Source organism: Panthera onca (assembly GCF_046562875.1).
Source record: "Panthera onca isolate mPanOnc1 chromosome E1 unlocalized genomic scaffold, mPanOnc1 haplotype 2 h2.Chr16_ul_15, whole genome shotgun sequence".
NCBI classification, from domain to species: Eukaryota; Metazoa; Chordata; class Mammalia; order Carnivora; family Felidae; genus Panthera; species Panthera onca.
The window spans coordinates 78,380-105,707 of record NW_027675814.1 but is presented as its reverse complement, the minus strand read 5'-3'; the positions used below and the strand labels follow the sequence as shown (position 1 = coordinate 105,707).

The window sequence follows — 27,328 nt, the reverse complement described above, 5'->3', positions numbered from 1 at the left end:
TTCTTTTTGGAAAGCACATTTAATTTACTGTTGCACAATTCAAACAGAGGGGGTGGTTAGGAAGTCAGGAAGGCACTTAAGTCATTTCAACCAGGAATACCTAACAAAGAGAGGGATCTTGAAATCATGGATGGTCTAGGAATATCTGAGAGAGAAAGAAGGGATTCGTTATGTGACAACTTGTCAGGAGCATCCCAAGCTTCCCATTACTATCCACACACCCTGAGACTGAACATACATTCTCTCCAGATGAGCTGAGCACAAATAAATAACTTCTTTGGGCTGTGCTGATACCAAAATACTATTTAGATGTTCACCCTACGTGATGCCCAAACTGACTGCCATTTGCTGTCTTGCGAACGCAGCTACAGGTTCTCCCCGCATACAAAGAGTATTGGTCTTTTTTTTTTTTTAATCTTTATTTATTTTTGAGAGAGCGTGAACAGAGAAGGAACAGAGAGAGAGGGAGACACAGAATCCGAAGCAGGCTCCAGGCTCTGAGCTGTCAGCACAGAGACTGATGTGGGGCTGGAACTCACGAAATGTGAGTTCATGACCTCAGCCAAAGTCAAACACCTAACTGAACCACCCGGCGCCTTTTTAAAGCCTAGGAGTCTCTTTCCAGAAGCTCAAAGAGTCCTACTGATTTTTTCATCCTTTAAATATATGTTCTTCCTCCTTTGATATAGTGTCTTCATATAAACCATCTTATCTAAAGAAAAGGTCCAACTACTGCTTTAATGGACTCTTGTCTCAGTAGCCAAAGGGTATAGTTAGGTTCTAAACTTCTGGGATTCATTATCGACCCTCCCCTCCCCCATTTACCCCTCTACTGTACTACCATCCCTTTCAGTAAAGAGTAATCCATGGGTGAGACAAGGCTCAGTCATTTGCCCTACTCCTAATTCCAAGGCTTATTCTCAGTGTTAACACACGAATACAGAATACACATTTCAGCTACTTCTTAATGGATTCCTCTCCCTTATATGTGGATGCAAACGTGTGCAAAGTGAGCTAAGGAATAATAAACTAAGTGGAGCTTAAGTGCTACATTAGGAAATGTGACTGCTAACAAACATTGGAGAAGGGGCTCTAAGAGAGGACAGAATGAGGCTTTTTCATTGAGAAAGGTGATGTGGAATGACATCTGCTCTTGCAAAAGCTGGTCTCTCAGATCTCCCAACTTAACAAAAAAAGTAGTATCAACATCTCATGGAATCTTGACTGTATGTCTGATGCCACAGTAAATCCCAGCATCTCAGATTATCAATATTGAAAGACACCTTCCAGACTGGCTGGTCCAAACTATCATTTTTCAAACTAGAAAACTGAGCCCCGAAGGGAAGGAAGAGAGGCTTGCCTTAATTAAGGGTAAAACTTCCTCAGCTGCAACAATGAGGCCAGGACTTACATTTTCTGATCGTCAGACCACTGTCTATAGCTCTTTCCTTTTTCTTGATGAATGGGGGGTGAGGGTGGTTGTTAATGTTTAGACCAATGTGAACACCAAGGAAGCAACTGCTAGGAGAAAAGAACCACTTGTACCCCTCCTGCTCAGAATGGCCCAGCATGCCCGTGGGGCCATCCCCACAGGCTCCCAGGATGAGAGAGCCCCTACAGATCCAGCAAATGGGCAGCAACTCCCTATGAATGATGCCAAGTGGGAGGGTCTGTATCCATCCCAAGTCTATGTGGGGTTGTTTGTTTGTTTTTAAATATGCTCCTTCCTCCTCAAATAAAACTACAAAATATAATGCAAATGTGTTTCTGTACATGTTCCTTTAGATTAAGCAAGCCTCATCATGGTTTCAGGTGACCCAATGAGAAAAATAAAATAAAATTGCACTTGTGGCCTCTCAGATTAAAGACTGAGTTAAAATGAGGTTGCCCAGCCCGTAGGAGAATAGGCCACACACGCTGATACAACTGGCCCATCATTCTAAATGTGGCACATATGCCCAGCAGACTCAGAGACCCATGGGAATGATTCCTTCACAAGACAGCCAAGAGGTAGATAAGTGCAATCAGCCCCATGGATGGATGTAGCACACAGAAGCACCAGATTGGGTGTAGGGGCGGGGGGGTGCCTTGGACAAGGGGCAGAGGGCCTGAAGGGTGGGGCCAGATCTCTGGCTCTCATCACAGCACTCTCCCTGGGAGGAAAAGCGTCCGGTCATGAAAGAAATTCCCAGTATGTAGCAAATGTCTACAGCAGTGAGAGTGTAGACGTAGCAGGTAAAGAGGTGATGCTGGTCTAAGGGTAACACGCGTCCTCCAATCGAACTTCTAGGGTGGGGTGCCAAGGAGACAAATGTGAAGGGTGATGATTATGAACTGGGGGACTCTGGCACATTCATCCAGGCCATGCATGACCCCTGAGTGGCCTTCCCATCCTCACTCCCAACAGAATTGCTGGCAAGGGCTCCCCTTGTGAGAGAACCATACTGGATTGAGGGGACAGCAAAAGACATAGGCAACTCCGATGGCTGCTCTTGCTTCTGATTTCTCCGTCAGCCTGAGGGAAGGCAAAGGAGATCAAAGTCCAGATGACACGACAAGGCTGCGGAGCCCAGCATTTGCTATCAGAGCTGCTGAGCGTCGGACCCAAGAACCGTCAACTCAAGGCAGAGTCAAGGCCCCTTCCTCTGGAACGAGAGGCTCAGCCCTGCCCTTCTCTTCGGGAGAAATGGCCGGAAAAGGAAAGCTGGCTTCTCAGTGAGGTAATGAACAGTACCTGCTCAGCTACGTGGGTCACCCTAAGGTTAAGCAGGAAGGATCCCTGAAGGAGGCATTCTGCGGACAAAGGCTGAGGAGCTCCACGTGTCTGGACACACCTCAAGTTTTAAATTACACACTCCCCCACATGCAGCACACTCACGCGCACACACGCACAGAGACCCACACCTCCACATACTGACATTCTTGTAACCCACCCCACTCCCAGCCCCCGATCCTGCCCCACGGATTTCGTTCCCTGTAAACATGACAGCAGATGTGTCCACAATTCTGGGACAGCCTGACAGTGAACTGAGGATGACTGCTTGTCATTAAGTGCCCCGGTAGGTGATGTTGGTGAAGGTGGATGTGGCCTCTTTATACAGTGGGTTGTTGGCCTGCGGAGAGAACAGAAATGTGTCTTACAGTGAATTCCTCAATTCTTCCCTGCCCTCAATGATTACATTTCGCCTGAAGAGTTTACCCAAGACACCTTTCTCCGGGCTACACCATCCATGAATCGCTTAGTGCTCATTGTAACCCCATATTCGCTCCTGAGATGGGAGTGGGTAGGAAATAAGAGGAGAGAGAAAGTGGAATGCCATTGTGCTGCTGTTTCGAAGGGGTTGAATTCAACCCATTACTTTTTGGTGATCCCCAAACACCTCAGTACCACTTGTAGCCAGTATCTATTTCCTGCTTCTCTCCTGAACTCTCTCTTTTGCCCTTCTCCAATTTTTTTTTTCTTTTGTTGTGACTATGCTGGCGGATGCGGGCAGAGACGAGAAATGTAGCAGGTGGTAGCTGAAACAGAGAGGATAGCTTTCACTCAAAATAATTTTAATTTGTTCTCATCTCATCCTTCCAAGCGCTACCCACTGTCATGTTAGCAGGAAAAAATAAGACCCTCACTGGGTTGCCCAAATTATTTTCTAACAAAAAGTGATAAATCCCATAAGATCTGGCCGTCTTTAGGAGTCCCATTTCAAGAAATACAACACATTCTCATGTGCCGCTGAGATTCCAGATTTCTACACTGTACGAACAGAAACATCTCAAGTTTCTTGGGACCCTTGAGTACCAAGGCCTGAGGTGACCATCAAATGAGAACAAACTTTCAGCCTCCCGCTAGACATTCATGGACTCAAACAGCCATTTTGGAAGGTCCAGAAAAAAAAGTCAGAATGTGGAAGATGAGCCAAAGGAGAACAGAGCAAAATTAAGTATATAGAAAGTTCTCAATAGATGCTTGATTGAATGCAATCAGAATAAATTGCAGAGAGGATATGTTTTAAGAGGCTGGCCCAAAGAGTCATTTCTATCATAACTTGATTCTCTCCCACAATTGGGCAAGCTGTTGAACGTCTCTGTGCTCAGTTTTCTTATCTACAAACTGGCAATAATAACGTTCCCCACCCCCCATCATTTGTCCTGTCTTCCTCAATTAGAGAATATGTTTCCTTTTGATTATGTCAGTGTCCAGAGCAGAGCTGGGCCCTACCTGTACTCAGTCAGTTCTCACCTATGGGACCTATGGTCACTGTGTGGCAGTGAGAGACTCAGGTGGTTTTCAGGAATAATAAAGACAACAGGACCATCTCCCAATTTCCACAACAGAGACTAACTGGGAAATTATGGTGCTGGCTGAACCTGGCTCCCCTAAGTACCTACTATTTCCAGTTGAGGCTCTCAAACCAATGACTTAAGAAAATGCCCAGCCCCGACTCTTACTGTGTCCCATTTTGCTCTGGCTCGCTCTTCCTCAAATTTAGCAAACTCCTTCCGGTCATGGATGGTGATGAGGAGCTTCCAGATGAGCAGAGTAGCAAGGCCGATGAGCAAAATGGCCCCCATCACTGAGAGTAGGACCACCAGGATGTCAGGACCCTTGGGACACTCTGTCAGGAGAGAGCACAGAGCAGGGACGTTGTAAAGGCAACCTGACCAAGTAAGAAATTACTAGAAATCTCTCTGAGGGAAACAGGGCTTACAAAATAAATCAAAATTTTTAAAGGGGGGGGGGAGCACCAATATTTAAGACAGCAATAATCTGTCCTGAGTAGTTTAAATTAGAGGTCATAAGCAGGTCACCCCCGGTAGAATCTAACCTACTCAAGTGTTTATTAAAAAGTTGATTTTATGTTAACTCTACTGGATTTAAAACAAAAGCTTGATTAAATTTTTATTTTGTTGGCAGCATGGAATAAGCAGGAGATTATCCCCCTAAAACTTCAGATTCTTCTTCTTCCCTTTAAAAACATGAATAAATAGAGGCGCCTGGGTGGCTCAGTCGGTTGAGCGTCTGACTTCGGCTCAGGTCATGATCTCACACTTTGTGGGTTCGAGCCCCGCATCAGGCTCTGTGCTGACTGCTTGCTCAGAGCCTGGAGCCTGCTTCAGATTCTGTGTCTCCTTCTCTCTCTGCCCCTCCCCTGCTCACGCTTTGTCTCACTCTGTTTCTCAAAAATAAATAAAAGTAAAAAAAAATTTTTTAAACATAAATAAAAAGGTCTGGAAACACTGCACCCACAGGGCAGCTCTGGTTAGATGTGAGTAGCTGCTGTCCCCTTTAGATGGGACACATTTTCTAGTTTGCCAGACTTGTCACCACCCTCTTTTCTCCACTAAACAGAGGCAACATGTTAACTTGTCATGGAGGCTGTGCTACTGTGGGTTCTGGAGCTAGACCGCCAGGGTTCGAATCCTGGCTGACAACTTACTTTGCTATGTGACCTTTGATAAACTATTTAACCTTTCTGGGTGTCTGTTTCCTATCTCTCCATGTTTAAAATGCAGAAAGTAATAGCACTGAATTCCAAAACTTATGAAGCATAGTTAAGTTAAATATATACTTTTAAAAATTGTTTTTAACGTTTATTTATTTTTGAGAGAGACAGAGCATGTATGGGGGAGGGGCAGAGAGACAGGGAGACACAGAATCCGAAGCAGGCTCCGGACTCCGAGCTGCCAGCACAGAGCCCAACGCGGGGCTCGATCTCACGAACTGTGAGATCATGACCTGAGCTGAAGTCGAACACCCACTGCGCCACCCAGGCACCCCAACTTATTTATTTTTTTAAGGATTATTTCTTTTTTAGAGAGAGAGAGAGAGAGAGTGCGCATGAGTGGGGGAGGAGCAGAGAGAGAGGGAGACACAGAATTTGAAGCAGGATCCAGGCTCTGAGCTGTCAGCACAGAGCCCAATAGGGGCTTGAACCCACGAACTGCAAGGTCGTGAGCTGAGCTGAAGTAGGACGCCTAACCAACTGAGCCACCCAGGCATCGGGCTCCATGCTGATCATGAAGCCTGCTTGGGACTCTCTCTCCCTCTCTCTCTGCCCCTCTCCCCAACTCGTGCATGCTCTCTCTCTCTCTCTCTCTCTCTCTCTCTCTCCCTCCCACAAAATAAATATTTAAAAAAAAAGAAACCTGTAAAAATAAACAAATAAGTTAAATATATTTAAAGAACTCAGAACACTGCCTAGCACAGACTCAGTGCTCAATAACTATCAGCTACCATTATTACTCGTGTTCTTGTTACACCTGTTTTCACTAATTTATTTACCTAGCTCCTTAGGCATTTGTATTTGTTTCTCTGGTTTGGATATGTACATCTCTGAGGGCTGGGAACCTAATGTCCTTGTTAGCACAGAGACCAGGAAGCCTGCCAACCCAGACAATATTTTGGGTTCCTTCCCAAAATATTTCGTCATCTTTAATCCTAACCCTATTGAAAGCCGACTTCCTGTTCAACCCTAGTCAACAACCAACACAGACAGAGGTGCATCACCCCTCTGAAGACCAAGCTGACTGTGCTCTGCAGAGCTCTGCTTCCCATAAACCACAGGTGTCTGATGGGTGACCTCACTCCAGTAACTTCTCAGGTGTTATGTAATTAGGTGTTTGAATATACGGGTATTGATGGGTCTGGAGAGGTGGTCATGCCTACTTTCCACACTGTCTCCCACCTTCTTCTCTAAACATACACCCTATGCTCACCACACATGACCCAAAAACAACCACCGATGCAGACCCAAGCTGGCTATTTCCCAAGCTACCAAATTATAACCTGTCTATAATTAAAGGAGCATCTGGAGAGAGGCTGTGAGGTTCCAGTGTCTGAGTTCCCAGGAGTGAAGGGCACCAGCTCTTCCGGGAACAACAATTATGAATTCTTGGGAAGAGAGGGCTGACCCTCAAACCTCAGAGTGAAATCTCTTCAATTCTGCATGTCAGTATGGGCAGGACAAGTAGAATGTCAAGAGGTCTTCAGGCAAAAACATCTATTAAGCATTTGTCCTGAAAGGAGTAGATGGCAGGATTCCCGGAAGAAGATGATGAGATCAGCTAGTCTCTAGAGAGCTCTCTCAGCCACGGTGATGAGGACCCATCGTGGAGACCCAAGGTCAGGAAAGACTGGGCAGGGCTGGCAGGTTTGACAAAAGCACAGGAAATCCAGTTAAACTTGAATTTCAGATAAACAATAATTTTTCAGCCTAAGTAGGTACTAAATGTTGAATGGGACATATTGTATTCGACGAGGCAACTCTATCTGGGAGTGATAAGGACCCAGCTCAGCGGAGCCCACTCCACATAGTAGGCTGAACACCACCCAGTCAAGGCCAAGCCCTTTGGCAGTGCTGTCTCTACTGCCTTGCAGTGGCCCAGCCCTTCAGGGAGACCATCCGCAAAGGCATGAGTTGGGGAAGAGAATGAGAATAATCCCCTCCTATGCTCTGGGACCTCAGATGACACATTCTGCACAAAGCCAGAACCCCTGAAAATAGTTGGGGGCGGTAGGTGAGAAGAGAGGTCAAATTCAGAATTCCAGGGCAACAAGATAGGGAATATGGGTCTGGGGTCCCATCTCCTCATGTGGAGGATGGAATCTACATCAGAAAAGCTACTCCACCCCCCACCCTGGGGGGTTATTTGTACCAGCTCAGGTTATCACCATCTTTCTGCCCCATAATTCCAAGTAGTGGATTCCATCTAAGAATATCAAGCCAAAAGATTTTGGTGTTACAGCAGAAGCACCTGCAAGGATTGTTATAGCAGAGATGAAGTAACGTTAAACCCCAAAGCAAGAACGTACTGCCCTTCAAAAATGAGAAAGCACAAAGGTGCAAATAGGGCGGGTGTGGAAAAATCCATGAAACGTGTTAACACAGGTGGGCGGGAAAGTGTGAGGGGTCATGGCCAAATAATCCACATGTGCTCCCCCACAGATACATACCCAGACTCTGCCCTCTCCCCTTCCCATGTCAGCTTTCCCTTGAGTCGCTAAATAAAATTAAGGTCATACCCTTTCCTTTACCTTCCTTCTCCCTTCTGAAGGGTGAGAGCCCTGGGAAAGGCAGGTGAACAATATCACGGTAGGGGGCGCCATGCTCTCCGGTACCCATGCAGCCAGCAACACCCTGGCTGACCCGGATGTAGTAGAGCTTCTTTCCACTGTCACCCGCTTCCTTCTCCAAGCAGCCAAAGTTCTCCGAGCAGGTTATCAACATGTATGCAAGCCTGCCTGTCAACTCGAATAATCAGTCCTAGTAACTCATTCAAAACCCGTTTACTAAGTATCTTCTCTGTAGATGACTGAGCCAAGTATGGAGATATAACGATAGATAAGACAGATGGTTCGTGTGTTCGTGGGGCACGTGATCTACTGAGGGAGATGGGTGATTAAAGAAGCAAGTTAATGGTGGAATGAAGGCCCATCTAAGGGAAACACAGCTGCTCTGGGACTCAAACAGGAGCACCCAACCGAATCAGAAGAAAGGATGATGGAGGAGGTCTGAGAAGGCTCACTAGGGGAAGTGATGTGTCCAAAGCAGAGGCACTCAAATATTGGGGCGTCTCACAACTGCCAGGAGCACTATTCAAGAACACAGAGGCTGGGGACACCTGGGTGGCTCAGTCGGTTAAGTGTCTGACTTTGGCTCAGGTCATGATCTCACAGTTCATGGGTTCGAGCCCTGCGTTGGGCTCAGAGCCTGGAGCCTGCTTCGGATTCTGTGTCTCCCTCTCCCTCTGCCCCTCCCATCTTTCTCTCGACTCGTGCTCCATCTTTCTCTCAAAAAATGAATGAACATTTAAAAATGTAATAAAAAATCAAATAAAAAGAACATAGAGGCTCATGGAAGCAGCATGGGGCTCAGGACTCTCGATTTTTTAGCAAGGGGAACATAGAAAAGTTGGAGACCCACTTTCCTAAAGCAGGGGCCAGCAAGCTATTGTCTGGGAGCCAAATGTGGCTTGCCACCTGTCTTTCTAAATATACTTAGGCTTGTGCATTAAATATAGACTATGGCTGCCTTCCTGTTACAATGGCAGAGTAGTCATGGCAGAGACCACAAGGCCCACAAAGCCTAAAATATTTATTTTGAGACAGAGAAAGCACGAGTGGGTGAGGGGCAGAGAGAGAGAGAGAGAGAGAGAGAGAGAGAGAGAGAGAGAGAATCCCAAGCAGGCTCCACACTGTCAGTGCGGAGCACAATGTGGGGCTCAAACCGATGAACCATGAGATCATGACCTGAGCTGAAATCAGGAGTCACACACCTAACCAACTGAGCCGCCCAGGTGCCGCCAAAGCCTAAAATATTTAACCCCTGGCCCTGAACAGAAAGTGTTTGCTGGACCCTGGTCTGAAGGAGGATTTGAAGAAATTTCTACAGCTGTAGGAATCAACTGACGAGCAACCAACTGACTTAGTCTCTGCCTTCAGACATTGTTCCTTCACTCATAGAAGCTCCTGTCTACCCCCCGCCTTGGCACAGCCCTTGTCCCTCAGCAGTATCACTATCAATTTACATGTCCCTCTCCCCCTGGCCTGTGAGTGCCACATCTGCTTGATTTATTGTTATATTCCCAGCACCTAGTCTACTGGCTGATATACAATAAGTACTCGAAAATATTTTCTAGTGATTCATCGCTTCGTCTGTTGTGTAAGAGAAAGGAAGGAGACGGGGGTGGTAAGGGGAAGAGAGCTAATCTACTACACTGGATGGCGACAAACCTGTGGTTGGTCTGTGTATGACGGATGAGCTCCTCCTGCTTCCAGAAGGCTGTGAGAGCAAGCACTATCTTTTCAGTGCTCAGAACACCTTGGCTTGGTGCCTCAAAGCCAGTACTGTGTCTCATGGTGACCCTGGTAAGGTCAACACCTCAAAGCATCAGGCCTTCCTCTGAAGCAGCGAACAGGTTGCCCTTGGCAACCACCTGACCTTAAGTGGAGCGGATGCTGAAGAGTCCCAGACTTTAAATTCCTCACTTCTTAATACTGTCACCTCAAAAAAATGCCAGGATGTATTTTGTCCCTTCGTGGGATCCATATCTACCTTCTTCCTTTCCTTACTCACCTTCTTTTTCTGCCTCCTCAATTAGCAAGTCACTTTCTCACAAAGATTGGTATTTAAATATCTCCCACCCCCAGATGACAGGCCCTAACTTACCACTTGTAAGGTAGTCTTAACTTGGCTGTTCTGTGTAAGAGGCGTAATGGGTGGAAATTGCTGCCTAACGTGGCTCTCCCTCTCCCTATAGGTGCAGTGTCAGGGGCCCTGGCGGTTCACGTACCTGGCTCCTCTACCACATAGAGAATGGACTTTCCACTGGAGTCTTCATAGTACTGGAATCTGACAACACAGTCATCTTCATTCTTGTACGTGCAGTTCACTGCATCCTTGCCAGTATCCTCTGAGGAAGGGGAAAATATGGGAGAGTGAAAAACAAGGCAATTCCTGGAAGACGGGGCCATCCCCAAACCCCAGTCATGGGACTTCTGAGAAAGTATGCAACAGGAAACCCTATGCCTGACATTAGGCAAGATGCCTAGACTTGAGATGGCTGTTGTGCCTGGCAATTGCCTCTAGATGACCCTCGCTGCTGAATTTTGTCCCTCCCAGACCCTTTTTGGTTCGTATTCCTTCCCTTGGAAGGGACATGACAGAACACATGACACAGTGTGATTCAAAGCCTGGCTCTACCACCTGTCAGCTGCGTAATATTGGGGAAGTTACTTGACCTCATTGGCTCTTTCTTCATCTATGAAAGGAAAAGGATAACCCACCTCACAACACTGGTAGAGAACTAAATGATGTCAAGTGAACAGTACCTAATAGAGAAGGGTGTTCCCTTCCCTCTCTTTCCTTTCCCTCCTGGCTCAACTATTCTCAATAGTTTGTTGGCAAAGCCCTTACATTTCTTCCGTTTCTGCGTCTGATCCAGTGTTCCTCTCCAGAGCCAGCCTCTCTTCTCTGACTCCCATCACTTTTTTGTAGGCTTCACCCCTTCTAATTCTGAAGCCTCTTATTCTGACAGGGAAACTATAGGTGCCCCTCTATCATTTGCACCACGTCCTATAGTGATGCAACCAGACAGGTAAAACTGACACACGATGATGTTAAGCAAATGCACCAAGATCACAACACAAGTACGTGATGGAACAGAACTAAAACAGGAGTCTCAGAGCACACCAGACTTGAACTCAATGATTGTTTCTCGGCCTTTTGGCTAAGATCAAGTGTAGTATCAGACTTGAACTCAATGAGCCGCCCGAAAACTAGTGGTATAAGAGTACAGTGGAAAGAGTAAGGATTTCCAGATTCATTCTAAGCTTAACTTGTTCGGGCAAGTTATGTAGCTTTCCTGAGATTCAGTTTCCTCATCTGCAAAATGAAGATAACAACAGTACCACAGTTCTACTCTACTAGGTGGCTGAGAAAAAGACAAGATCATGTGTATGAAAAGATACTTGCCTAACTTTTATAAGTTACACAATTCCATACAAACAAGCATTTATCTTTATGATTATCATGGCACGGGGGTGGGGGTAAGAGAAATACTTTCAACTAACCTGAGATTCCCCTCTGGTCTAGGTAATAAAAACATCTCACATCTCTCTCAGCAGTCTTGCCCGCCTGAGCTAATCACAGCATACCGATTCTCCTCAGGAGGAAAAGCCGTCTCTTCAAACTCAATCCCCAAATCATGCCCCTCACCCCCCCCCCCCCACCAGCCCCACTTCTGATATTAGCCAAAGGATCCAGAGAGCTGACCCTTTTCTGTAACACCCCAAGCCAGAAGCCGACTGACTGGCTGTGTCTCACTGTGGCTCTCACTGAAAACATGTTTCCTGCCTTCGTGAGAGACAGCTATCTCAGGAGAGATTGCCATCTCCCTAGACCAACCAATGCCTAGCTGACCCAGATAACATCAGATGTGCTGACAGCAACAAAGATTATCCCCTTTTTGGTCAAGGTGAAATTCAAACTACAGGGGCGCCTGGGTGGCGCAGTCGGTTAAGCGTCCGACTTCAGCCAGGTCACGATCTCACGGTCCGTGAGTTCGAGCCCTGCGTCAGGCTCTGGGCTGATGGCTCAGAGCCTGGAGCCTGTTTCCGATTCTGTGTCTCCCTCTCTCTCTGTCCCTCCCCCGTTCATGCTCTGTCTCTCTCTGTCCCAAAAATAAATAAACGTTGAAAAAAAAAAAAAAATTAAAAAAAAAAAAAAAAAAAAAAAAAGAAATTCAAACTACAATGACTGCAGGCAAGAGTTTTGCTCACCACTGTATTTTTATCTGTCTTATTCTAGGAAGGGCTCCAGAGAGCCAAAAAAGGCTACAGCATTATGATTTTAGCTAAAATCCATAAGGGTGAAGGTTTCCCTCCAAACCAGCAGAGCAGTATGCCTGGGCATTGCTGAACACTCTCAGTTAAGTAAACTCAGTAAATGGTTACTAGCCTCCTAAACTGACATCACCTAGCCTAGGTTTCTTCATCCGTAAAATGGGATGCATTGTCTTCCTCTCCCTGGGGAGGTCAAGTTAGGGTTGATTTCTACATACTTTAAAAGTTATCTGTAGGGTCTTGCTGAGTCTGTGGGTGCCGGGAAGCAGCAGAATGGGGAGGGACTGTGGAACAAATTAGCAGAGGGCACAAGAGGACTCAGGGAAGCTGGCCTTTATTAAGTGCCTAGTGTGCATCAGGTCTGTACAACATGCCTTTGAGGCAGGGATTACTCTTCCATTTTACTGATGAGACATAGACACGTTTTGGGATCAACTGAAAACTTCAGCAGCCGCATATGTGCACAATTCTAAGACATGCTGAGCTTACTGAGCTCCTTCACAGGCTCAATCTCATCACGACAGTAACGGCTGCAGGTATTTTCTTTATGTAGGTCTCCTCGGTCAAATTTCTTACACTCCACACACTTCCTAAAAGAGAGACGACACAGAGATTAAGACAAGGGAGGAGAGGGACGCCTGGGTGGCTCAGTCAGTTAAGCATCCGACTTCGGCTCAGGTCATGATCTCGCCGTCTTCGAGTTCGAGCCCTGTGAGTTTGAGCCCTGCGTCAGGCTCTGCGCTGACAGCTCAGAGTCTGGAGTCTGTTTGAGATTCTATGTGTCCCTCTCTCTGCCCCTCCCCAATTGCACTCTGTCTCTCTCTCTCTCTCTCAAAAATAAAGAAACAAAAAAGACGAGAGAGGAGCAAACCTACGTGTGTGTCAGTCCAGCTCTGACATCCACACACCAGAAAGCTGCCCCACCTTGGAAAACAAACACCGAAACAAAAACCCCTGTAAGACAATTCTGGGGGACCCAGAGGGTCGGGTCTGGAGTTCAGGGGTGGGAGTTCCTCCTCACCCAGAGGCAGAGCCTGGCAGGCAGAAGGCCCCAGTCCCCTCATTAAACTTCTTCATGTCCCATCCGAGAGTGTGACAGGAGGTAAGGCGTGTGCCACTTCGAGGAGCCTTAAAGGCAGAACCGGTCATGTAATCTGGGGACCCAGCACAAAAGAAGATGTCAGGCCCCTTGTTCAAAAATCCCTAAGCATTACAAGACAGTGCCAGCAGAGCGGTAAACCAAGCATGGGGCCCTTCTAAGCACAGGGCTCTGTACAAATGCACAGGTTGCATGCCTATGAGCCCAGCCCTGCTGAAAGTGGCAAGAGAAATGGCAGGAGCTTCCCCTGACCCCAGATGAGTGGAGTTTGTACTAGCGAACATCTCCTGTTTCACAGAATCCTTCATAACTCCAGCCCAACTCTCCCACACGATCGGAACATGAGAACGTTCCCCAGAAGTTCCCTGGTTTAGCCTTCCTCCCAACTCAGGGATTCAGGATGCCATCCCAGGAGAGGGGTTTCTCCAACTGGAGTCCAGCGGGTGCTACTTTGGCCCCTGCATGGTTGGCTCTCCCTCCCTCTTTGCCCAAACTTTTCCGTGGGAAGAGGAAAACTAGCCTCTTAGCTGCAGCGGACGCCTCCTCCTGAAGCTTTGGTGAGTAAGAACCTGGAGGGTTGGGGATTCTAGCCTGGGGGACCCCCTCCCTCCTTCTAGCACCCGACTGGCTCCAACTCACTTCTCTGCCCACTCACTTCTTAAAGGTGCAGGCGTCAGGGCAGGTGGGGCACTTCTCACAGGTGTCCCCGTAGGAGCCGGGCTGGATGCACTTGCAGCTGCCGCACTTACACTCGCCCCGGCCGCTGCACAGCAGCCCGTTGCTGGACATGCAGGTGTCGGTGCGCGTGGTACAGTTGCAGTAGAAGCCGGTCCAGTCGGAGTCACACAGACAGTCCCCACAGCTGCACTGGCCGTGACCTGAAAGCACACAGCCCGAGGGGGCGGGCAGCAGGTGAGGGGCCCCAACCCGTGGCTCAGCCTGCTCTCCAGCTTTACCCTCATCCACCCTCCTCCCACGGCCACTCATTAACACCCCACGGAAGCGTCACCACCTTCTATCCTTCTAGCCTCATGCTGCTAGCTCTGCCTTGACGCCCTTTCGTCCTGTGATCGCTACCAAACTCCCACTTACCTTTCGAAGCTCAACTCAAAAGTTCCTTCCCCTCCATAACTTTTTCTGACCTCCCCGGAGCAAATTGTCTACTACGTGTTCTCCCAGCACTTACATATGCCTCTATTTTAACCCTCATGACCAGCCCATTTGCTTGCCTATCTGTTTCTCTTTCTAGATTTTGAGCTCCACAGTGAGAGAGGACATATCAATTTGTCCGTCGGCAGGGATTAGCGTAACGTCTGAAATACAGTAGGCATGCAATTAATGTTTCTTTATCCATTTATGCAACAAATATTTATTGAGCTCACACTGGGCACTGGAGATTCGGCAGTAAATGAGACAGGAAAGGTCCCTATTACCGTGGAGCTTGTGTCCTAGTTAAGTTCCTGGGTAGGGTGCCTGGTGGCTCAGTTGGTTAAGCATCTGACTCTTGATTTCAGCTCAGGTCATGATCTCACGGTTTGGTTAGTGAGGTCAAGCCCTGCATCAGGCTCTGGGCTGACAGCCTGGAGCCTGCTTGGGATTCTCTCTCTCCCTCTCTCTCTCTCTCACACACAAAATAAGTAAATAAACATTAAAAAAGAAAAAAAAATCCTGGGAACCACACACACATTCACCAGCATGTGCCCTGTGTTGTATCATCACAGTACTGCAGAGAGCCATCAGCCCTAGTAGGAAAGACCTACTCACTTTACTGCATGAATGTAGGAATGGGAAAGAGAGATTGGGGTAGGGGGTAGATTGGTTAAATGCAGGTGTTAACTCTCAGTGCTACATCCCCCTAATCACTTAACAAGGCTTGAAAACTTGGCTCTCCCAAACTCAGAAGAAAGGGTGACTCATTCTCAAGGATTCCGAATCAGGAAGAAGTGGATGAATAATAAAAATCTGACTGTTAATCAGAGGAAAGGCAGGGAGCCAAGGGGAAGTAACCTCAACGGGTCTCAAAATCATGTCACTGTGTGAGCGGATGGGCCCCAAGATGGTGGAGGAGAGCGAGGTGCATAGGCTCAAACAGACACTAGCTGGCATCTTCTGCTCCCCAGGGACCCCAGTGGGTCTGACTAGAGGCCCTTGGTCAATGAGTCTCTCTGCCAGTGATCCTAGCACCATCCTCTATTCAAGACTCAGACACACCTTTGCTGCCTTGGAAAGAGATGTCTGCTTCTTTCTGGATGGCAAACATAAGGTCAGCTGCCCCAGCTCCAAATATCTGGAGAGTAGAGCCCGCTCCACCCGGAGGCAAAGGGAATGGTCTTGTGTAACCTTTGTCCACCAGTCATTGGCCCAGGTCTGAGGGCAAGACAGCTCCTGTCAGCTGAAGATAATTCCAAGGAAGGGGCAGCTGTGAGCCATTATCAGCAGCCCTAACAGCAGCTGGAGGGGCCCCACAGTGTCTACTACAAGCAGCTTTCAGTGATGGCTCCCGAACAGGGAAAGGCAGACGCCACAGAGGTCTGGCAGCACCCGGAGGCCTCCGCCTCCTCAGAAACCCTTGTCCCATAGTGTTTCCTTTGTGAGGCCAAACAAAGTAACCTTTGAGAAGATGGTCTGCCAGGCCAGCCACGGAGCGAGGCTGGAAGTAGAGTGGCGGGCCGGAGCCGGCAGGCCGAGCCCGAGCCCTGGCAGGGTCAGCCCTCAGAAGGAAGCTACAGTGCGGTAATGTCACAGGACTGGCATCCCTCCAGCAAAAGGGTGGCTGAGCCTGGGTTCACAGCAAAGTCAGAGGAGGAGGGTGAGAAATGAAGAGAGAGTGTAAGAAAGAGGAGGGAAATAGAAAAGAAGGCAGCAGGGGAGGGGTGGAGATGAGGGAGGGGGAGGGGTAAGGGAGGAGCAAGTATTTTAGGTCAGAGGGAATGACCTCTCCCTATAGAGCGTGACTCCCAGGCCGATGTCAGCCCCACTCCTCCCTGCCTTATGAGCCGACCCTTTGTCTGACATCCTACTTCCTCCATGAAGCCACCCAGGCCTCCTCTGTTCACACTGGGTCTCTCTCCAGGAGACTCCTATAACATTCCCCAGGGACAACTCACTTCTTTTCTTTAATTTTTTAAAAATGTTTTATTTATTTTTGAGAGACAGAGTGAGAGTGGGTGGAGGGGCAGAGAGAGGGGAAGACACAGAATCGGAAGCAGGCTCCAGGCTCTGAGCTGTCAACACAGAGCCCAACGCGGGGCTCAAACTCACAAACCATGAGATCATGACCTGAGCCGAAGTTGGACGCTTAACCAACTGAGCCACCGAGGCGCCCCAAGGACGCCTCACTTCTAAGATCTGGCACGTTCTGCCTCATGTTGTGAATTATCCTCAGGTAAGTTAATTAAGGGCAAAACTGTCTTATTCATGCCTCCCTATCCCACAACACTACAGCACAGAACCTGGCTCAGGGGTGTCTGATCAATCTATGCTCATGGATGTCCCTCGGGGAGAAGGATGAGTCCCTCGGGGAGTCCCTCGGGGAGAAGGATGCACTCCCTGATGTTTCCGAAGGAAGTGCTGATAACAGATGACCACAAAAGACCATGCCTCCAGCGGGGAGGGGGAAGGCCAGAGGCTGGGGAAATGGCTAAGTCATAGCATGCCCCCCTCGTGAGCCACTGCTTGCAGCAAAGAACAGACCAGGCCAGCAGCCCAGGGAAGAGACAATGGTGAACTGGTCTACAAACTGAGTGGTCAGGAATCACGCATGCCCCCTGTTCACCCGTGTGGACTGAGCGCCTGGCACAGAACAGGTGCTCAATAAGTGTGTGTCCCTGAGCATCCGTCACTGGGGAGTGTGACGGCAGCACCACAGGATCCAGACCTGCAGCCAGTAGGCACACAACACCCGGGCTGGCAGTGGGGGAGGGAGGCCTCTGAGCTGCTGCCTGGGGTTCCCTCCTGAATTGGGTGGAGCGCATTGCTGACGAGCTGTGCTTGCACCAGTGAGAGGCAGGAAGCAGGCTGCTGAACCCGATGGCTTTGTTTCGCAGCATCGGTGGGGCCAGCAGCTGAAGGAAACACACTCTGCCCGCGGTCCCTCCCACCCTGCCTCATACCAGACCAGGAACCAGGAGGCTTGGAGGACAAGTGGCCCTCCCTCTGTCCCTGGTGCCCCCAAGGGGCTATCTGTAGGCCTCACGTAGGACAACCCTCTTCCCCTCAGCCCCACCCTACTCCCCGTGGTCTCCCACATCAAACTTACCATTCCTTTTGGTACTCTGAATATGATGTAAGTACTATTCACTAGTAAAATGAGCTGAAATGCCTCCCTCGCCCTCTAATTCAAACTGCTGTTGGGGGGTCCGTGCCTGATCTCTTTCTCCCCTAATCTCCCTGCTACCATTTTTTTCCAATCTCTGTCAAATTTTGCTGACATGAATAAAGGAAACAATGTTGTAGATAATAAAAAGAAGTCTTTTTTATGTGACTTGGGCATGTTTTAGAATGACATAGATTTATGGGGCACCTGGGTGGCTCAGTCAGTTAAGCCTCCGACTTCAGCTCAGGTCATGATCTTAAGGTTTGTGAGTTCGAGCCCCATGTCGGGCTCTGTGCTGACAGCTTAGAACCTGGAGCCCACTTCGGATTCTGTGTCTCCCTCTCTCTCTCTCTCTCTGCCCCTCCCTCACTCATGCTCTGTCTCTGTCTCTCTCTCTCTCTCTCTCTCTCTCTCTCAAGAATAAATAAACATTAAAAAAAATTTTTTAAGTTTTTTTAGAATCAAATTGTTTTTTTAACATTTCTTATTGAGAGACAGAGACAGAGCATGGGCACAGGAGGAGCAAAGAGAGAGGGAGACACAGAATCTGAAGCAGGCTCCAGGCTCTGAGCAGTCAGCACAGAGCCTGACGCAGGGCTGAAACTCACAAACTGCAAGATCATGACCCGAGCTGAAGTAGGATGCTTAACCAACTGAGCCACCAGGTGCCCCCTTTTTAATTTTTTTTTAAAAGAATGACATAGATTTACCTTTCTAATCAAGTTTTCATATACATATATATACATATATATATATATATATATATAAATTTTAAAGTTTATTTATTTGAGAGAGAGAGCGAGCTCAAGCAGGAGAGGGGCAGAGAGAAAGGGAGAGAGAATCCTAAGCAAGCTCCACAGTGTCAGGGAGGAGCCCATCGTGGGGCTTAAACTCACAAACCCTGAGATTGTGACCTGAGCCGAAATCAAGAGTCAGTTAACCATCTGAACCACACTGGCAGCCCTTTCTAATCAAGCTTTCTTAAAGGCAGATGTTAAAGTGAACATCTGGTTGGATTAGTTCGGCTCCTTTAAGCCCCATTGCAAAGGAAGCCAATCTCCGCCATAGATTTGATCACCAAAGAAGCCAATTATAATCTGTGTTAATTAACCACACAATACACCCATAAACCAATCCTAAACAACTTGCAAATGTCTTTGATCTCTCTGTCACAAGAGGAGACATGTGCTCAGAGACCATAATCCAGCGAAAACCTATCCCCAGTGCCCCAGGAACTACTCAGGCTGCCTAGTTGCCTCTGCAAGTATTGTCAGCACATACAGACGACATTCACATTAGTTCCACTTGGTCTAGCTGGGGAAGTAGCCTAGGAGCAGTCTTTAGGGCAAGGAAAGACCAGGTTGAGATTTTCCGTGGGCCTCAAGACTTTACTGAATTTTGTAATGAGAAGGACAAAAAGTATCCTGCAGGTAGAAGGAGCCAAAATCGTAACCCCCAGTTTGCAGGCTGGGCCTCTCAATGGCAATCCTTTCCCATGTCTGTGCTGTCCAGCATGCCACGAGCCACGTGGAGCTCCTGAGCAACAGAGGAAATGAATTTTTCATTTTTCATTTATTTTTTAAATTTTTTTAAGTTCATTTGAGAGAGAGGAAAAAAAAAAAAAACCTCCAATGGGGGAGGGGCAGAGAGAGAGAGAGAATCCCAAGCGGGCTCTATGCAGTCAACACCCTGGCAGTGCAGTCAGAGCTTTAACCTACTGAGCCACCCAAGCGCCCCTCATTTTTCATTTAACTTAAATTTATTTAAATTTTATTTAAGTTATAATTCAATGTGACTAATTTACAAATAAATAGCCACACGGGGCTACTATATCTGACAGCACAGATCTAGAATCCAAAACGTTATAGTGCCAATAGCGATAACAAAATAGTGCCAGCATGTAAAAAGAGCTTATGATTTTCCACTCATTGTTCCGAGTGTATTGGCTGTTAAACGTGCTCCATTGCCTTGCTTTTTTACTATTTTCCAAGTCTTGTCATGAAAAGACAAATTCATGTAAAATAATTACTACCAACTTTACTACGCATTCTGATACCATGCAGTTTCCGAATCTGTAACTACTAAAAATCTAATTACCAGCAGCCAGAGATTTTTTTTTTTAACCTAAAAAGGGAGTTGTTCCGCATCCTTGAAATGATCAAGAGCCAGTGATTTAAAGTATTAGCAGGATGGCAGGTGGAAGAAAAGAAAATAACGGTCTTCACCTTCAGGCTCCCCCACTCGTTCCCATGCTCCAGGAGAGCAGAGGCTCCCTTCCGCTGTGTACCCCAGGAGCAAGGACGCGGGGAGCAGAGCGGAATTACAGAGAACCTCCTTCCTGTCTTCTGCCGTTGGAGTGGAAGGACCATCCACTCGGCTCTGCCTGCTGGGCCTTCCTGTGCCCACCTAAGCCCTGGCCTAAGTTTCCAGAGGCTGTGGATGTGCGAGCGAGCGTGCGCGGGTACAGGGGCGGGAGGGTGTGCAGTTTCACTCACCTGAGCACATCTCCCCCTTATAGCGGACGCAGGAGAAGTCATCACACTCGCAGTACTTGCCCGTGATCTTGCCAAAGTCACTGCTGTGGCAGACGCACTGGCCACACAGGCACTCGCCCCGCTGGCTGCAGGCGGGCTGGCCCTCCCGGGGGCTGCACTCTTCCTGCTGCGAGGGGCGGTAGTCCTCTTCGGAGCACTCGCACTGGGACCCCAGCCACCCGGGCCCGCAGCGGCACACCCCACACTCAAAGGTCCCGTTGCCATTGTTGCAGCGGCGGCTGTAAGGCTCAGCATGGGCCTGGCACGCACAGTCACAGTCGAAGGTGACCTGAACGGTGAGGCTGTCTTTGAAGCCTACAGGCTTGATGGTGAAGGACTTCTCCCTCTCCTGCGGGCAGCCTCGCACCTTGGCCTCAATGCTGAAGCTCACCTGGGTGGAAAGGAAGACCGCATTCAAACACAGGCGCACCCTGTTATCACTCCAGCCCTGGAGGGAAAGAAGCCCCGCCCTGCCCCGCCCTGCCCCGCCCTGCCCTGCCCGGGAATATCCAAACTGGGTGTCTCATCCCCCAGCAACCTGGAGTTCCTCAGCCTCCAAATGACCAAGGTCTGCAAAGCAAAAAGAAAAGCCTGGGGACAGTTGTCCAGTTGTATCTGGTTGGGTGCACAGACATAATTTACAGTCAGGAGAGAGGTTGGTTTTGGTTTTTTTTATATATATATCTATTTTTTGGGAGACTGCAAGTGGGGGAAGGGCAGAGAGAAGGACAGAGGATCTGAAGCAGGCTCTGCGCTGACAGACTGACAGCAGTGAGCCTGAGGTGGGGCTCGAACTCACGAACTACAAGATTATGACCTGAGCTGAAGTTGGATGCTCAACCAACTGAGCCACCCAGGTGCCCCTGGATATGTGTGTGTGTGTGTGTGTGTGTGTGTGTGTGTGTGTGTGTGTGTGTGTGTTTTAATTCCACCTGTGAAATAAGCCAGCTCAAGCAGAACAGAACCTGTGATCTTATAAAAATTCTTCTCTGGCCAATGAAGCCAGCTGGACTGATTATACACAAGGTCAGTCAGCCAGACACACAAAGCACTATATGGCACCACACGATGCCACACAGTGACCAAAGGCTCAGGATCTACTGTTTAATTTCCATATAGTACATCATCACTTGTGCAGTCAAACACCTTTCCGGCCAATATTTCTTAGACAGGATATGTGCACATGTTCTAGAATATAGATAGGTGTACGGACAGATGGATGGACCTAGATACAGAAATGATAGAGATACAGGTGATACCGGTGATAGAGATATAGCTATCCCCCTTTCTGCTTCCCTCCCTCTTCACCAACCCCTCCCCCCATCGGCAGAAGCAGAAGAGAACCAGTAAGGAAAGAAAGCCATAGAGGCCACAGAGGGACCTGAGAGGCAAAATGAACATTTGCGTTCTGGAAGTCTATGACAGTGGGTATTTGGTATTTTTGCCTGTTCCATTTGCTGTTGAATCTCCAGCAGCGAATGATGCCTGGCACAAAGTTGGCGCTCAGCAACTATCGGTAGATGTGACTGCCATTTCACATTGTAGAGGAAAGACAGGTATTACCTTAGGGGAGGCTGGAGACTGGGCCAAAGGTAAGAAATATTTTCATTTGCAATCAGCTGTGCATAAACAAACAGAGGTAAGCTAAACGCAAGTTTTTTAAAGATCTCCACGTAGCGGAGAAGTTTAGACAACAGGAGTCAGAGGAAAAGGTTGGCAGCTCCGTTATATCCAACTTGTAATGACCTTCGGGAAGAAGGTGCAGGGGAGGAATGGAAGGGTGCCCACAGACGCTCAGGGGCAAAGGCCAGGGCCAGAGCTGAAGCTTCAGCCCCTGCCCAGCCCAGCCCACCTCACCGTGTCTCCAATCTTGAGTCCGACACAAGACTTGAGCCCAGGGATGACCTCGTTGTTGAGACAGGTGGCGTTGAAGGATAGAGACAGCTCCTCGGGGAGGTCCCGCACTTCCAGCTCTACTTTAGAGCGGATTTTCTGAGCAGAAAGGGGGCAAAAGAAGGTTAAGGAGATGAGCCGAGAGGAAGTAGACAGGAACCAATTCCACCCCAAGTAAAATACCAGGTGGCCATGGACTCACCGCGGCAGTGCTGGGTGCTGGGGTTTGCTTAGAAGCTGCCAGAGGAGAGCATCCTTAGGAGCCTATTTCTTACAATATTTCCTGCCCAAGGTCTGCTCCTCTCTCTCTCTCTGTGCCCCCTGGTGTCTAGTTGAATCTGGGTAAAATCTAAACCAGCCACACCCTCCTGCAAGCCTCAGAGACATGCAAAAAGGGAGGGCTAGCACTGGTCACCTTGGATAGTAGCTTTTTTTACCTAATTTTTAACCAACCTCATCTTCCCCTTGGCTCAGCTCCCTCTTCTCTCTATTGTTGGAGCCCTATCCCTCACCCTGTCCTTCCTCATCACCACCCCCAACCTCTCTTTCCTTTCCACCTTCTCTAAGCTCTTCCACCCACTGCTCCTGACACTCCCTGGCAATTCTTTCTGAGCCATTTCCCTCTCAGAAGGCTGCATTCCTCCCAGTGCTGGCCATCAGCCAGCCTCTAGAAGAATAAGAGGAAGGCAGTGAAGGCTGCATCGTGGACTCACATCCAGGACTCCAAAATCTGCGTTCCCTCCTGGGGAATGCCGAGTGAGGTGGGTTCTTAGCAGACCCAACCCCAGTGCGAGACACTTACCCCATAAGCATCAACAATGAGCTGAAGGACGTTGCTGGAATTGGCAGACAGAACCCCCACTGTCGTCCCTGGGATGAGCTCGCTATAGTTCTAGAAGGTAAGACAGAGAGATGTGCAAGGCTGACTAAATGAAGAGGGTGATCTCAAAAGCCCTCCCCAAATCAGAATGAGGGTCTTGAAACGAAGATTGAGGGAAGGATGGGATATTTTACTTGTCACTTCCAGGAACAAACCTAGCAGTTTTGCAGCCCTGAGAAAAATTATAAAGAACTTCTCACACCCCTCTCCCCCAATAAATTACTCCCCTCCAGCACCACAAACACCAACACACCCATCCCGTGAGGTTCAAGGTTGGAGGAGAGAGACCATAAAAAGGAGCCATTTGCCCCTGGGAATAGGCTGGAGGAGGGGCTTTCCTGGTTGGGAAGCATGGCCCGTGCTAGTGTGCCTGGGTTCCCAGAGACGGCTCCACCCAATACAGACCCCACTCCCGAAATCCCTGAAGGCACAGTCACCTGGTAGAGACTGACTACATTTTCCGTTACAGCAAAGATCAAATTGATGTTTTTCTGGGATAGCTTCTCGGTCATCAGCCCCAGAGAGGGATACTCCTGTAAAATGGGAGGATGTGGAAGTCAGTTAAGAATTCACCTGAATTCTACACCTTAGAACTTGGCTGATTTGGGCTGTGGCCCAGACGGTGGTGGTGCTGAAACCTTTTCACGCCATGATCAGTGTGAGGCAATGGACTAAGTGGCAACGCAAACCCAGTTGTGAACTCCAGGGACAGATGAAGAGGCAAAGGCTGGTCAAAGCCAAGCATCTCAGGGCACCTGGCTGGCTCAGTTGGTTGAGTGTCTGACTCTTGATTTTGGCTTAGGTCATGATCTCACAGTTCATGAGACTGATCCCCGCATCAGGCTCTGCACTGACAGCGTGGAGCCTACTTGGGATTCTCGCTCCCTCCCTCCCTCTCTGCCCCTCCCTGCACACTGCGTGTGCTCTCTCTTTCTCTCAAAATAAATAAATAAACATTAAAGAGAACCCAGGCAGCTCAGTTGGTTGACGGGGTCATGATCTCACGGTTTGTGAGTTGAAGGCCCTCATCAGGCTTGCTGCTGTCTGCACAGAGCCCACTTCTGATCCTCTGTCTCCGTCTTTCTGCCCCTACCCCACCCATGCATGCGCACGTGCGCACTCTCTCTCCCTCTCTCTCTCAAAAATAAATAAAACGTTTAAAATAAATAAGCATAGGGGTGCCTGGGTGGCTCAGTCGGTTGAGCATCCGACTTCGGCTCAGGTCATGATCTCACGGTCCGTGAGTTCGAGCCCCGCATCGGGCTCTGTGCTGACGGCTCAGAGCCTGGAGCCTGCTTCCGATTCTGTCTCTCTCTCTCTCTCTGCTCCTCCCCCGCTCACACTGTCTCTCTCTCCTTCAAAAATAAATAAACATTAAAAAAAATTTTTTTTTGGGGCGCCTGGGTGGCGCAGTCGGTTAAGCGTCCGACTTCAGCCAGGTCACGATCTCGCGGTCCGTGAGTTCGAGCCCCGCGTCAGGCTCTGGGCTGATGGCTCGGAGCCTGGAGCCTGTTTCCGATTCTGTGTCTCCCTCTCTCTCTGTCCCTCCCCCGTTCATGCTCTGTCTCTCTCTGTCCCAAAAATAAATAAAAAAAAACGTTGAAAAAAAAAAATTAAAAAAAAGGAATTGAAGATGTAAAGCTGAGGGCTATCACTCTTGCCAGCCTCAATTTTCTTAATGAATTAAAAAAAATCTGGTTGAAAAAAATGATGTTCAATGAATGCTTAGGGAATTCTGGTACTGGAGGCAAACATTATGTAGTTCTAAACAATAGTAGGTTGACTTTTGATGAATGAACTTCCAATTTAGTTTTTTCTATTTATTAAGTTCTCTGAATCACTGCTAATCATTTATATTTTTTCCCATGTAAACATGAAATTTGATATTTCTCTTCCTGAAAATTTCGAATATGACAAGAAAGTGTGGTGCTTTACTTCCAAGATAGAACATCAGATTCAACTGCTAAAATAAAGATTGAGGTCCAAAAAAGCATACATTTGCAATCAGTACATATGACAGATGGCAGCATTCAAATTCATATCTTGGAAACAGTATAAAATGAAGATCTCATATTCATTTGTATTCTTATTATGTTTCTCACTCACCTTTAAGGGACTTCACACCATCTAGCAACCTGTTTTTAAAGACCTTGTTATCATCTATAAAAAAGAACACAATTAAGGTCATAGAGAAATGATGTGGCTATTCACTAAAACTCTAGTAAAACTGAGATTTTCATGATTTGCCCTAGAAACTTCCCTCATTAAAATAAAGTTTGAGAGAAAATTAGGGAAAGTTTATAATATGGTAAGTCTATCTAAAATTTAGCATACAAGGCACTCTATAACATGCACAGCTTTTTTGGAAAATATCACCTCTGACCTTTTATCCCCTTCCGGTCTAACACCACTTCTTTCCCTTGGTTGCTTCCCACAACTGCCTATAGGTATCTAAAAAGGTAAGGGTAGCCTCAGAAATGTAGTCCCCTTGATGGCATGAGTCAGCATCATGGGGATGATTATTCCAAAACAGAGAGTTAAACTGCATAGATGGAAATTTCCCTCTACAATAAGTGAACATTTAAATTATTTTGTTTGGCATTTGCTTGTTTATTTACTGTTGCATCTTAGCAAATGGGGATAGTTTGAGTTTCTAAAAAAAAAAAAAAAAAGCTTAAGAGGGGACAAAACAAACACGGGGTAAAAAAGAAAGGCAAACCAAGAAACAGACTCCTAACTATAGGGAACAAACTGATGGTCACCAGAGGGGAAGATGGTGAGGGAAGGGTGACACGGGTGATGGGGATGAAGGAGGGCACTTGAGATGAGCACAGGGTGATGTGTGGATGTGTTGAATCACCAAATTGTACACCTGAAACTAGTATTACACTGTATGTTAACTAACTGGAATTTAAATTAAAAAATCTTTAAAAGCTTCAAAGAACACTTTAAGGTCACATCAGTATATAAATGCCTACCATTGAAAGGCAGATTTTTCAGCAGCTTCAAACGTTCCTTATCTGTGAACTCTATTCCCATGTTTTTCAGAATAGCTTTCACATCTTTGACATCAACCTCCCCTCCTTAAAAAAATAGACATCATTACATATACGAATTTAAAGGATCATCTAATGACTCCAAACAGGGAAAATTAATCTATGGCTATATAGATTGAATCGGTACAGAATAAAGAGCATAGGCCAATGAGACCTCTCCAAATATACTGACGATGACTTTCACAGAAAAAGAATTTGATCTCTAAGTGCTAATAAAAGAAGTCACAGTCACAATGACAATGGCAAGGCAACTCTGAACCCTGTGAGATTTACATTATGTATCTGCTATTCAATTGGAATATTATAAATTACTTATTCAAATAAATGTATAAAATAAGGTAAGATCTGTTAGTCTCATTTTTTGTCAGTTATCTGTAGTCTTTATCAAAATTTTACTTCATATATTATTTCACTAGTACAGAGTTTGGCCATTCTAAAAAAGAGAAGAACAAAATATACAAATAAAAAATATACCAGAAAACAAATGAGTTGCTAGTAATTTAATGAACCAAGAAATAAATGCCATAACTAATATGGCAATTGAGGAATAATGATGAAATGTAATTATTATAAATACTAAATGTTTTAGATTCATAATTTCTCTCTTACCTGTAGTAGCTTTTACTCCATCCATCACCTCTTTCAGACCAACCATTCCATTAGCTACAAGAAAAGGCACAATGAAAATAATGTCAGAAGCCCAGAAGACAAATTTAAGACATATATTTTAAGGAAACAATTCCATTAAAAATTCCTTACATCTTCATTTTACCTGAGACCATTTAGAAAATGCCTGGATCTCAGGGAGTTAAGATGATCTCCATCAATACAAAGGTCTCTTGTATACTAGAAACTGGGTCAGGAAAAGTGTGCTCTTCCTAGTATTTTGGATGCCATTATAAGCCATAGCTGAAGATACTATTGGAGTTGGCCAGGTATTCTGGTAACTTTACTTCATGTACCCACAAACAGCTGAGGAAGGGACCACTAATCCAGCTTGGTATGTTCTAAGATTGCTTCCTGCAGGAGATGTGTGTGAACTACATTAATGTATCAGAGCAGTTGATACGAAATATGGAAGGATGGAAGAGCCTTCACATGGAGGAGAAGTTGAGAAAAATGTCCAGGGACATCATGCTATGTGGGTAAAACTACAAGCAGCTCAACATGGCTGGAACAGTAGAAAAATGAGAGAAGATATGTCCACACAG

At 47.2% G+C, this 27,328-nt stretch overlaps 1 protein-coding gene and 1 pseudogene across 2 annotated transcripts; one reads left to right on the top strand and one right to left on the bottom strand.

Annotated features, from left to right (window-relative positions):
• On the bottom strand, window positions 1-23,585 carry LOC144614354 (integrin beta-3-like). Of its 2 annotated transcripts, none has more exons than XM_078437616.2 (9): window positions 23,499-23,585; window positions 22,984-23,073; window positions 22,146-22,280; window positions 20,250-20,679; window positions 14,095-14,317; window positions 12,830-12,930; window positions 10,291-10,410; window positions 4,447-4,613; window positions 1-3,113 (listed from the first exon to the last, which is right to left on the bottom strand). In XM_078437616.2, the coding sequence occupies exons 1-9, from the start codon at window positions 23,571-23,573 to the stop codon at window positions 3,048-3,050; spliced, it is 1,407 nt and encodes a 468-aa protein (XP_078293742.1). In that variant the 5' UTR covers window positions 23,574-23,585; the 3' UTR covers window positions 1-3,047. The 2 variants fall into 2 exon arrangements, 1 of the variants encoding a protein (XP_078293742.1); XR_013552069.2 differs by lacking the exon at window positions 1-3,113 and adding an exon at window positions 6,918-7,141 and having other exon boundaries at window positions 4,551-4,613.
• On the top strand, window positions 11,207-11,361 carry LOC144614429 (U2 spliceosomal RNA; annotated as a pseudogene).
• Window positions 23,586-27,328: the final 3,743 nt, after the last annotated feature.